The sequence below is a fragment of the Rhinolophus hipposideros genome (assembly GCF_964194185.1).
Source record: "Rhinolophus hipposideros genome assembly, chromosome: 13".
NCBI lineage: Eukaryota > Metazoa > Chordata > Mammalia > Chiroptera > Rhinolophidae > Rhinolophus > Rhinolophus hipposideros.
The window spans coordinates 3,143,525-3,157,027 of record NC_138059.1 but is presented as its reverse complement, the minus strand read 5'-3'; the positions used below and the strand labels follow the sequence as shown (position 1 = coordinate 3,157,027).

Genomic DNA, 13,503 nt, shown 5'->3' with positions numbered 1-13,503 from the left:
CTGGCAGCTGGGAGACGCACAAACCGGAAAGCCAGTGGGGACAAGACTTGGTAAAATTTTTCCAGGGAAGAGGGATGGAAGCAGCCACTGGCTGGAGACTACTTGGGATTGGCGATTATCTGGCTATGGGAGCCTATGTGGGAGGAGAGAAAAATCCAGGATGTCTGGCCAAATTGCAGACCTGCACGGTCTCTAGCATGTTCTGTAAGCATTGAATAGCTAACTTCCCAGAAGCTCTGCAATACCTTCAGTCACTCAAATGTGCAGAACCTTTGATTATCAGAGCCAAGGGCGCTCTTCAGAAACATTAGGTTGGACCCACTGTCACATAGGTGGGGAAACTGAGCCTCAGAGACGTCGGGAAGGACAGGCTAAGATCACTGCCTCCAAACTGCCTGGTCTGTTCTCTGCATCCTCACTGTTCCAACCCAGATACGCCCTAAAAATAGCCAGAGTCATTTAAGGAAAAGCCTGGAGGTGAGGCTTTGGGGAACCACATGTTTTCCACAGTACAAAAGCTTCTCCGATTACCCAGCTGCGTTGAAACTGGCAAGTCTGAGGCTCCATCTCTCCCTAACTCCACTTGCAGCCTCAGCACGGCTGGAGCTCTTTTCTGGGCTGGTGATAATTAGAGGAGACGCAGGCTCTCTGTGTGCTCAGTGCTGCACAAATATGGCATGTGTCCGGCGTGCTGATGGATGCCCACCAGGCACTGCAATGTGCCCCCGGGAGCCTCGGAGCCCACGAGGGGAGGGGGCGCTTCAGGACTCGGGGTGGAAAGAGTGGATTCTCTCTCTCTCTCTCTCTCTCTCTCTCTCTCTCTCTCTCTCTCTCTCTCTCTCTCTGTCTCTCAATATTCCCAAGACTCAGTGATTCTTAAGTAAAGAAATGTCCGGGGCTCTTCAGTCTGCAGAAGGATAGGAAAGCTTTGGACTCAATCTGATGTAGCAATCAATGGCAGAGGCAGATTCATTTCTTCATCCGTGAGTCCTTCCTGCCTGCCTTCCTTCCTTCTTCCTTCCCAGGGTCTGGACGTGAACCCAGACTCCGCCACAAACTCAGGCAAGCTACTTCACCTCTCGGGGCGTGAGGGTCCCCAGCTATCAGGCATATAACGGTGCCCATCTCGTGTGCCGTGGTTACATGAAAGCACTCGTGCAAACCCCTTGGCACACAGCACGTGCTCAGTGAGGGTCACTGTCACTGATACGGTTATTAATGGTGTTATTGTTGAAACTGTTCCGCTGTGGACAATGAATTATTTAGGGGAGATACTGCTCCGAAGGATTGATTGTTCAGGAAGCCAAGAATGGATGAGGCAGCCAGGTGAGAATTTGCTTTCCAGAGTGATTTCAACAGAAGCTGCCTGGGCAGAGTCGGGCAGGCCCTTCCACGCTTGAGGTTAAAGGGCAACGAACTATCCAAAGCCAGGGGCTGGCAGGGATGGATTACCGGGGCAGTAAGTGGGAACGGCCATGTCAAACCGGCCAGCAGTTTCACCTCTGGACAGTGACTCAACTGTAAATCTATTCACTTCAAGGAAACTGAGTCAACTAAGTGAAGCGGCTGGAAGTCGTCTCATGTGTGGGACAGAGAGACCCTGGGAATGATGGCCCCTCACTGAGCACCACCCACACCCCAGGCGCTTCACCAGGACAAAAGGGACGACCAGCTGCGTCTCAGTCAGGGTCCTTCCGGAAGTGCTAGTGTTGTCTGGGAGGTAACTGACCAGGGAGAGGGGCGAGGCGGAGGAGGAAAGCCTGCTGGCTCACTGGGAACCTGGGAGTGGGGACACATGTGGATCCCAGAATGATCCCCCCGGGGGGGCAGTGGAGCAGAGCTGTTTCCACATCAAGTCCCTGGCTGAGGGCTGCCCCTGCGGAGTGTTAGCTTGACATGTCTCACCGGCTGGGCACACAGGCAGCACAACCCGTTACCATTCTAGAAACATCCCTCAGGCACAAAGACGCAGATGCAGGCGTCTTCCCGTCCTCAGCAGCACCGACATGGCAGGGTCCCAGTGATGGAGGAGGGATGCCTGCAAAGCACGTGGTCCTGATGGCCCACGGCTCCTGACTGAGGATGGCAGCCTGACTCTTCAGCATGAATGCAGGTAAGCAGCGGACCCGAGACCCCATGGGTGGAGAGCAGGGGCACCTGACCCAGCAGGGTCGGTGAGGAGAGCAGGCTGTGGTCAAGGAGGGGAGAAGACCGCTTCCGTAGGTCATGCACTGAAAGTGTTTTGTAGGACGCCTGGCCACAGGGAGGGTGAACCCATGCTCAGCGTCATCAGGAGTGTGGGGAAGCCACCTCAGCCATCCCCCGTGTGCTCCCCATACGTCCTGTCACATACAGACACAGCCTCTGGGCAGGGTCCCCGGAGCTTACTTCTGCTGCTGGGTCTGCGGTCACGTGTCTCTTTGTTCTCTCACCCATCTGTTCACCCATATAGTGATCACTCTGATTCACTCTTCCCTTCACTCCCCAACACAATTATTTATTTACTCTTTCAAGCACTCTGCTTTTCATCTGTTACTTGTCCACCAACTCCATCAACAACTCATTCATTCTACTGCATTATTTAGACTCCAATAGAATCACCACTGACTCCCAAGAGGAAACTGCATTTCTTGACTGTTGTTGGTTCACTGATGGGAGTTATTACCTGTATAGTTCGAACCATTCTATCAGGACTTTGGTGACAGACAGGAATGAGGGCAGAAGCAGCGGGGCCCCCCCAGCCAAGGAAGGTCTCGCTCTGGTCCAGCCAACAGTGCAGCAAAGTGGGCACGTGGGGTGGCTGTTTCTCCCTCACCTGTGATCTCCTTGGTGCCGCCATTGGTGTGCTTAAAGCGATCTCCTTCCACACGGACGCTGGGGCAGAGCACGTCTGAGAAAAACAAGAGGAGACAAAGATATGGATGAGCAAGCGTGACCCAGTCACGTGGGATGTGACGTCACACAGGTCCCCTGTCTCTCACAACACGCAGGATGTCCAGTGCCTGGAGTAGATACAAATATGAGCAGGGAGCTGTCGCTACCCAGAAGGAGCTCAGAGATTCCAGACCCCAAAATGCATGTGATGAACAGTGTAACAGGTGACAGAAATGGGCCCAGACCCAGAGCCCACGTGGGGAGGTCGGGGACGCTCTCCTGGACAGGTGATGGCTGAGGTTCCTCTTCAAAGGACAGTAAGACTTAAGCAGAAAAGAACAAAAGGTGATACGGGCAGAGAGAATGTCACTTATAAGGCTCAGACTTCTGTGTGAAAATTCCAGGGCAGTGGATGTCAGTGAAATGGGAGCTGTGTGCTGGGAACCCACCAGAAAGGTGTGTCTTATGCCCCCCGCCCCCAGGAGCCTGCGGAACACTTCCAGAAGGATGCAAATTCCAGAAGAAGCAAAACTGCCCAGTCATACAAAAGCAACACAGGAAGTCATACAATAAGAGCACTTCATTGGAGGATATCATTTAAATGTCCATTCAAACATCTTCCTGACTCACTTTAAAAGGCTGGAAGGAAAGGGGACTCCTTCGGTTGCCCTAAAAAGTCCCAGGAAGAACACCAACACTGAATTTTCAAATCCCGCGTCCGAGTGTGGGCTCCGCCACCCACCTCCTCCACGACTGTGTGTGAGCGGCTGGGGCATGGCACGGGAGGCCCTTCTGAAGCACACACTTGTCACCGGGCTGCTTTGGGGACTGGGCAAGACCACGCCCATGACAGGGCTGGGAGAGAGGAGGCCCTCTCCTCATTAACACCTGAGGCACCTGAGAGTTGACCCGGCCTGCCTGAGAAGCACTGGGGTTATGCTCATTCCCTTGGTAACCATCCCATCAGTCCCACCCATAATGACCTCTTTTCATAGTTGGGGACATAAATGTTCAAGGATGGGACAGGGTTGGAGCCTCTCTGCCAATCAGCAGCAAGGGGAATGAATGCGACCCTCCCTGACTCGGGAGTAGCTATTTTTAATGTTTATCCTAAAAGGCACCAGGAGGTCTGACGAGCCCCACGGAGGAGGTTATTTTGGAAACAGCACCGAGCTGTCTGTCTAGGACCAAATACGAGAAAGGATGCAGGCCCCGTGCAATATTTAGACGGCTCCACCCAGGACAGCGGCAGCTGTGGGGTGACGATCAATGGCTTTAATTTTGGCAGCCTGCCAGAGAGACTGGCTGGGGATTGTGCGTCATTGAAAAAGAGTTGAGTCAGAAGGTTCTCTCCTTGAGGATGAGCAAAGCCCTGGAGACTGCCAGCTGGAGCTCACGGTCAGAACCACTGAGCCCTGTCTCTGCAAACATCCTCGGGGGACAACCTATTTCCCGGTGGCGGGCAAGGACAGTCTGAAGACCAGGAACACAGAAAAGACAGATTCTTTTCCGAGAGGCTGGGACTTGCCCAAACTGCTTTAAGGAATCACCCCCCAAGCCAGCTGCCACTGGCCTTCTGGGGCCGTCCCGAAGCCTCATGCATTCAAGAGGCCCCAGGGACAATTTATAGATGACTTAGTTTAAGTCAGGACAAGTGGCTCCCAAAATCCCCGCTCTGGCCAGGCTCCCCAGGGCTCTGGGGGCCCCTGGGGTTCACTTGCTAGGCAGGGAAGTAGGGTTAACATCCAAAGTCCCCCTCAGCCCAGAACTATATCCATATCTTGGATAATCATCTATTTATTTCTGCAATAACTCATGTACTCAAACTAAAATCTTTCTAGAGCTGCAGATATGTTCCAGGTACTGAGCTGGTTCCAGGGACATTCCAAAGAGATAACAGGTAAGTCACAGTCCCTGCTTTCAGGGCACTTGTGGGCTGACTTTGGTGAGAGACTCGGGATGTGTAAGCCCAAGAAAACGTCAGAGTTCCCACACACCTTCGTGTTTCTTCCTTGCTTCAAGGCTCCTCCTTCTGAACCTTTGAGACTCTTGGCAGCCTTGAGCCCCCCACCGCAGGGCCTTGCTCTCAGCCACCCCAACCTGTGTCAGGAGCCCCTCCACCGGCCCAAGACCCAGAGCTGATGGCCCTATACTGATGCTCTGATTGGCGTGTCTGTCGCCCAGTGAGTGGGGTCTGCAGAGCTGGCTGGAACCCAGCCCAACTCGTATCCACACTGTTCTCACAGCTCAAGGCACAAAGGTCTTGAGTCCGTGCAGAACAGAAATGACCCGTGACACCTGAGCTGAGAAGGAAATGCCGGACAGTGGACTGGACAGCGCTCAGGCATGGGCTTCACCACGATGCTGGGGAGCCACTGAGAAGAGCCCCCAGCTCCTGCTGTGGACATGTGGCAGGCACCACTGTCAGCCTAACGTCGTTTCCCTGCTCCATTCAGGCTACAAGAAGGCCATTTTGGTTCAGAATGGCAGTGGTCAGCCCAAGGAGAAAAGCTGTGGCTGGTTGGTCTAAGGCAATTATGGTGACTCTGGCCCCCATTTTTCCAGCCTTCCTTGCAGCTAGGGACAAACATGTGACCCCGTTCTGCCAAGGAAGGAAATAGCACAAGTTTGCCGTGGTTGAGAGAGGAGTGGTTTCTTAAAAAGCAGTGGTTGCTTTCCCCGATGTGAGGGGGCAGACAGGTAGATGGGTTTGGCAACTTTGCTTTCCCTTCCTCCTCCGAATGTGGGATGTAATATCTGTGGGACAATCTAGAAGAACTGAGGAGAGCAGGACTCCAACCCCGGGCTGGGGTGAAAAGCATAGGAAAAATAAACTCCTGTTTGTGTAAGCCACTATTGTTGGGTTTTCTCTGTTTATGGTGGAGTGTGTTCCAAACTTGCAGACACTCCCTTTCTGTTAGCCGCATTGATAAACCGGGACAAAGGATTTGAAGGCCAGCTTCTCCTTCCAGATGCCTCAGAACAATTAACAAGGGTGGCGAGAACTGTTCCATTATTTTTCTGGTTAAGGAGCTACTGACAGACTGGGCTACCTTCACTATCCCAGTAAATATGGAATTATCGGGTAATCATTCAGGATCAATAGAAGCAGCAGCTCTGGGATTAAGGACAGGGGGTAAGTTCTCAGGAATCAAAACGTGTAGGTAGGTAGTTCTTGCTTAGTTGGTTGATTTTCCTCTTTGAAAGCGTGAGAACACAGAAAACGATGTGGCTGATTACAAAGACCCTGCTCCCTTTAACTGTCACCCCTGACGTATGTTTTCCCGCAGTCTTTATGTAAGTAGAACATCTTGGACTTCTGGAGAGAAGAAAGATCTCTCTTCCCACTGTATGGGTCTGTTTCACCAGCCTTCAACAGAGGCCGGATATTGGTTGATGAGAACTTCCACCCCAATGCGAAACACCAGGAATTCACTGTCGTTTCTCTGGAAAAACACTTCCACCCGTCCTCAGTTTACCAAATGACCAAAGGGAAGAGTGTGTTTGCATATTAGTGGAGGAGGAAGGTTGGCACAAGATAATCTCTGATGTCCCTCTGCTTTGCAGTGACACGCCACAGGGCTGCTTGGAGAACACACAGCCATGCCGTCCTCTGGCTCTCAGCCAAGAGTGTCTCCAGGTGGGAAAGAAGATTCTGGCGATGACTGAGTCCCTGCTGTGTGCCCATCACCCAGCTGGGGATGTTATCCACAACAACCACACTAGCAGATAGATTCTGTTCCCATTACACAGATGTAAAAACTAAGGCTAAGAGAGGTTAAGAAACTCATGCGATAGGGGGAGTATCTGGATTTGAATAAAGATGGGCCTGCATCTAGAAGCTAGGAGGAGAGATGGTGGGCCCAGTGGAGGAGATGAGCAGGATATGAATGCAGGGAGCAGAGCCTGAGGACTCAGAGCAGGGAGAGGAAGCAGTCACTGTCCATCCATCACCTCAGGGCAGCCGCTGCTGACGGCAGCTAACCACAGATGACATGATGACATTCTGAGTGGGAGGGAGGAGGGACGAGATGAATCAGACACCCGGCAGACACAGGGCACAGGCCGGAAATGGTCCACACATGCCCACTGGGGAGCGCCAGGCATGATACGATAATGATTACAACCCCCCCCCCCCCGCCGTACTACGCTGACTGTGCTCTGCTGGGGATGGCGTTATCTCCGTGATCAGCAGACACACAAGGCAGCTTGCTCTGCATCAGACACTGTTCCAAGCATGTCCAATCCATTCACAATTTAATCGAATCCTTACTACAGCCTGACACGAGAGGTGCTGTTGTTTACAGATGGGAGAAGAAAGGCAGACAGAAGTTAGCAAATTGATTGCCTGAGGCCACAGACCAGAAAATGATACAGTCAGCAGGCTGGCTCCAGCACAGGCTCTTGCCCACAACCCAGTCAGTCTCTCCAAGGTCACCTGCCCAAGGGCACCTGCCTATAGGGCCCCAAGTCTGTTTGGCTCCAAAGCCTACACAAACAGACGGCCACCTTGCCTCCTCGGGAGCCCCCTCTGCCTCTGAGCAGCCCTGGTGTTTAGAAGCGTTTCCTCACTCCATGCCGATAAAAGGCATGCTCTCCGAGTTAGGGCCATCTGTGCCAACATACACGCTGCTGGGAGTGGGGACCTGGGGTGGGCAGACGGCAAGACCTACCCGTCACAGGTCCCCATTCTCTCTCACAAAGCCGGTTAGACGCCTCAATACAGCTGCACGCTCCTCCCACTCTGCAAACTTCTCCAGCTAAGACACCCTGCCCCACCCCAAGGGTGGGGGGCAGTTCCCTCACCAAGAAGAACAAGAAGAGTGGAAAGAGTAAGGTCTCGTGGGAGCAGAAAGAATCCAGGAGCATCAGCAACACTAGAATCAGAGCTCCCGCAGGCACAGCTGACGTGTTTGCTGCTGACCCATGCTGTGTTTAGCACCCTGTTCGGCAAGGCAAGGCTCCTTATCGCACCCATTTTGCAGATGAGAAAACTGAGGCTAAGAGAACCTGGAGGACCTGCTTAAATCACACTGCTGGTCAGTGGTGAAAACAGGATTCCAATTCAGTATGACTCCAGCACTCTCACACTGGCTACCACAAATACACGTGTAAACGGATGCCTGGAAGCATGCATTCAAGCAGCGCTTACTTCTGGGGCCAGAGCTTAGGGATTTTTATCTCCTCTTTACATTTCTTTACAGTTGAGCCTTAAACCACGTGGGGTTAGGGGTGCCCACTGCGGCGTAGTGAAAAATCCGCATATAACTTGTAACTCTCCAGTTGACCCTTTGCATCCGGGCATCCCACCAACAGAGCACAGAAAATGATTTCCGCATTCCCAACTGCAGGTTCCCAGACGTGAACAGGAAAGGCTATTTTCCATTCGCAGGTGGTCAAATCTGCCAATGCGAAACTACAGATCCAAGGGCCGACTGCATTTATTGGGCAAAATCCGTGTGTAAGTGGACTCATGCAGTTCACACCGTGTTTTTCAAGGGTCAGCTGTATCTTCAAATTTGCTTTAAAGATTTGCACGTGACTTCCTAGCACAGCTTTTTTAGGTTATCATTATTTTCTGAAAAGCGGCTCTGAACCCCGCCCAGGGGCCCTTGTTGCTGAGACAGCTGGAGGCTGCAGGGGGAGAGGCAGCAGGCCCAGCTTCCGGCAGGTGGCCCGAGGGGCTGTTTCCACAGGTGAACTTGGGAGTCCTGGGGGCTGCTGGGCCTGCACACTCCCAAGGAGACCTGGGGAATGAAAGAGGGCCCAGTGGTGACCAACACGCACTTCTGTACCCAGGAGCCACCAACAGGCAGCAGGCCCTTGGTTTTAAGGGAAGCCCCACGGAGCCACCACATAGCAAAGCAGAGACGGAGAGTCTCTGCACACTGTCCAGTGAACACCTGCGCATGCTCAGAGGGTCAGCAGTGCGGGCTGAGAGAGCACTCCAAAAAGGAACAAGCGCTTTCTCTGGAGCCAGAGGGACCAGAACCACAGACCCTGGGCCATGAACTCATGGCAACCCGGGCAGGGAAGGCTTTCCATACCACCTGTGAAATGGTGGAGAAGGTAAGTACTTGAGCCCCCACGGTGTACCAGCTGCCAGGTAAAGCAGCTCTAGACAGTATGTGTCTCTGACGCATGGGGGCAGCTGCTACTCAGAGAGGTTAAGTAACTTAGCCAACATCACACAGCTAGCAAGCGGGAGAGGCGGGGACTGAGGCGGGGAAGTGAGGCCTGGGCATGGAGCACAGGACCACTATTCTAGCCGTACACCTCAGCATTGGAAAGCACACTGCATGTGCAAATATAACAGTCACCAGCCAGTCGTGGACCGCTGCACTGTCTCCAGATCACACACATGCTCTCATTTAGTCCTCTCCCAGCCCTGCAGGACAGACATTACCACCCGTATTTTATAGGTGAATACAGAGCTTTTCCACTTGGAAACCAAACAAAGGCTGTTAGTAACTGTGTCCTGGGGTCATGGTGTGGACCATGTGAGAAGATGAATGCTACCCATGGTCCTAGAATTTTCTGCAGATTTCTGGCCTGCATTTCCCTCCCCGGTCAAACTGCATTGGCAGAGGCCCCAGGTCCTCTGGCTGATCAATCTCCATCTCCCACATTCGTCAGGATGGAGGGAGGCGGTGATCAGGGTGCCAAGTCCTTGGGGGAAAGGTTTATGTATGTGTTTTAGAGGCAGCCTGGTGGAAAGTGACAGAATATTGCTAGAAAGAAACATGCCCCTGAGCCTGCTGACAGCTGTGAGCGCTGGGCCCATGAGATGTGGGCCACACCTCCTCCGTCTCAGGAGGAGCTGGCACGGCAGGAGGCGTGTGGGCTGGGCCCCGACACAGCTGGTCCTTCCTGACACTGAGTTGGGGTGTGCCAATTTCTGTTTGGAGCCTAGAGGGTCAAAGGAAACAGTGACAAGAATGGCCAGCCCCGCCAGGGCCATCTCTCCTCTCCCAGCCCGAGCACGTGCCTGCTTCCTGGTGAAACAAGGCCAGGAGGCTTACGTTTCCCCCTCAGTGGATGGAAGAAGGTCTAAGGTCTACAGAGATTATACCGCTTTCATGTCAGTTTCTCCTTCTGTGTCTGTTTCCAAACCCAGAAATAGGTGTGAAACTTTATGGGTTTGTTTCCCCACGCCCCCATCCAAGATCATCCGGAAGATTAAATGGGATAGTGGGTGGGAAGTTGTTGGCAGAACACCCAGCATCTAACACGTGCTCATTCATTCATTCATCCATTCATCCATTCATTCATTTATTCATTCAGCAAACACGTATCTGCCATGTGCCAGCACATAAGTCCTGGCATGAAGAACATATATGCAAACACACAGGTGGGTGGCTCTGCCCTCTTGGTATTTGCCTGCTGAAGAAAGAGGCGGAGAGAAAACGCAGAGACAGACACAGAGAAGCAAGCTGGTCATCACATGTGATTAGTGCTGTGGACAAAATACGTGGGTGCTGTGATGGGGTGCTGGGCATGGAGCCAGGACACACATCGGACATGCTGGCCTGGGACAACCTCTTGGCTGAGGGACATGAGAGCTGAAAGCTAAGAAGGGTATGAGCCAGCCAGAGGAAGAGCAAATAGGCAGAAGGCTCCAGCAAGTACAGAGCCCTGAGGAGGAAGGGGCTGGCTTGCCCTGGGGGCCGGGAGGGAAGGCCCCTGCGGCTCCAGTGGAGAGAGGGGACATGAGACGGTGGGAAGGTGCCAGATCGTACCCCAGGCATGTTGGGCATTCTGGACAATGAGGAGATGGTGCTGCCTGGAGTACAGCGTGTGTTCTGGAAACCAGGCTGAAGGTAGCGGTGGTTACTGTATGAGTATGACCTGCCTGAGGAGGTTGTGATTTCTGATGTCTGGGGTCCCTTGGACCTCCTTTCCCTTCCAGGCAATGTCCCATGGGCCAAGCACCAGTAGGTGTCACCAGAGACTGCAAGGACCTCCTCTAAGAGGAGCTCCCAGCTTTTAATTTGAAAGTTGCCAGTGCCCTGGGTTTAAAGCGTTGGGAGTGGTTCAGATAGTTCAGACACAGAGAAGAAGGTCTCCAAGCTGGGTCTCAGGCCTCGGCCATGAAAATGTTGGAGAGATGAGGAGGACATGGCAGACAGGGGAGGCTGGTGAGAAGGAGAACCAGGGAGAAAGGTCTGGGGTTACATGGAGGGAAAGAGCCAGAAAGCAGGATTTGTCCACGAGTCAAATCCTGCACACACGTCCCATAAACACAGGGCAACATGTACCATGGGGTTAGACATCGGTGCCCAGGTCATCGGTGCTCGAGTGGGAGGAGTTCCAGGGCGAGTGGCAGGGAGGCAGACGGAGACAGCAGGGCCAGTAGCTGTGCCAGGACCAGGCACCTCTTTCTCTGACCGCTGGTATTAGGGGTGCTTCCAATGGTAATCCACGTATTACCTCTAGGAATGGCGGCTGAGGGGGCTCTTTGGGGGCACTCCAAGAAAACAAACCTGCTTCCACAACGTCTTTCCTTTATAAGAGTCTCCCTCTCTAATGATTTTTTAGAATTATTTTCACCCAGAAAATTAGAGAGATGCTAATTACTTACTCTATATTTCAAAGTTGGGGTTTACAAGTGGGTGTGTGGACTGATTGTCACCTGGTGCATCTTGAAATCAACAAGCTCACTATTCCAAGGAACCCAACAGCGTTGTTCCACTGTAAGGAGGAGGCAGTTCATGGAGGGAAAGGAAAAGCAAAGACCAGGCCGTGAATGTCTCCCACTGAGCACATTCTCACACCAAGGCCTCCAACAACTGTGCCGGCTAAGCGTGAATTTCAGAAGACAGGACAGAGTCTCCCAAGATTAAGTGACTTGTCCACAAGTAACAGAACCGAGACGCAAGCCCAGGTTTGTCTGACTCCAGCACCCGCACTTCTGCATTACGGCGGGCTGAGGTGCGCACGGCCGGCCCAGGGGTACGGGCACGCTCGATGCACCACCGGTGTGGAGGTAAAGGACCCACCTGTAGAACAGGCTTCTGAGGAGCCTCACGGATGCCTTGGAAACTGTCACATGACGGATGGGGCGGGGTCAACAGTGCAGGATCGCAGGCCAGTAACGGGCAGGGATGGCGGTAACGCCCCCCAGGACTGCTGGACTCGTGTTCTGTTGGGAAGTTACCATCACCGGCTGCTGGCCTCACCGAGGAGTGGAGCAGCAGGCCACGAACTATCGTGTCCCGTGTGTCCCCTCGCTGCTGGGACATGATCATTGAGCAGATGCTGAAAGGGCCCTGGGAATAGCAAGTCACAGCCCTCCTGACGCCCACAGTCCAGGGTGTCTCATTTAGGCTCTCGATGGCCTTCCAGGGGTTGTCACTCCCAGTTCACAGAGAAACAGACGAAGCTCAAACGGCAGGAGGGCTGGCCCTTCCACAATCCCTCCTGCAGGAAGTGACAGTGGTGGGGTTCAAACCCCTGGCTGGATGACAGGCACAGCTCCCGCCCCCTGCCCAGCACACCCCCTAACTCTGGTATTAGGTGGAAGAGGAACATTGTACAAAAGGCTGTGGCTGAGTCAGACTGTGAGGGAATAAACGAGAAAGGCACTTCTATCTGGAATTAATATTCTGACAACATCAAATCAGACTTCAGGACCAGGAAAAAGCCTGAATGACCCTAGAAGCAAACGCTCTCATTGCATAGACGAGAGACCCAATGCCAACAATGGGGAAATGCCTCAAGGTCCAACCCCACCTGGCCCAGGGCTCTGTCCACACCAGACACACGGCCTGCAGCGTCCAGCCCACTCCTCCAAGGCCCCCGAAGCCCAACCCAGGAAACACCGCGTGCTGAAGGGCTCATCCCATGAGCTCCTCCTCCAGTGTATCTTACAGGGACACTGGTCCTAGGACGATGGCACGTGTCTTCTAGTGCCCAACTTTCTCCCCAAAGCTTTGCCTTCTGTCTTTGATGCAAACCCTCTGATCCAAGTTCACTGCCTTGGGTCGTACTTTCATCAGTTGAGGGTGAACAAACATCTCTGGAAGCTTCTTCCCTACTGTCTGATCTGTTTGCTCTTTCCTAGGGAGTGAACTATACTTTTTGTGTGTGGCACCCTCCGTCTTTTCAAACCCTCTGAGGCTAGTTTGCCCAAATCTAGAACAGAATCCACTCTTAATAGCCACCCCTCAGGTCCTAACAGGGATTAGGCAAGAGAAAGTACACGAAGTGCCAATTTCAGCCCTAACGCCACCACGCTCTCACAGCAGGCCTCCTCTTTCTCCTGTCCATTCTCACCATGGGACCTGGGGTGCTGAGTGAAAATCACCTAAACCCAGCCTACCGCCTGCCACCCACAAACCCTGAGCTTCCACGGGCTCAGAGAGGAGGGGGCACCCCCAATTACTTTATCATACGGTGCCGGGAGAGGATCACTGAGCAGATCAACAGGCAAGGGGGAAAAAGAAACCCTCCTTTCTCCCTACATGGATGCTGAGTAGATGAAGAAACAGAAAAACTAAGGAATGGCAAAATGCAAATGTGTCACAGGAATCCAGACTTGTGGCCCATCAAGGGAGCCGAGACTCTGGAGGCAGGGTGAAGGGGAGAGGAGGTAAGAGACAGGACGTGCAGGAGGCCTGGTTCTGGTGG

General features: G+C 53.1%; 1 protein-coding gene across 1 annotated transcript in view; it reads right to left on the bottom strand.

Moving 5' to 3' along the window:
• Positions 1–13,503, bottom strand: part of COL22A1 (collagen type XXII alpha 1 chain) — a 207,477-nt gene that overhangs the window by 161,819 nt on the left and 32,155 nt on the right. Inside the window, exon 4 of the mRNA XM_081070224.1 lies at positions 2,816–2,890. Within this exon, the coding sequence (XP_080926350.1) occupies positions 2,816–2,890 (75 nt within the window). The remainder of the gene's footprint in view (positions 1–2,815; positions 2,891–13,503) is intronic.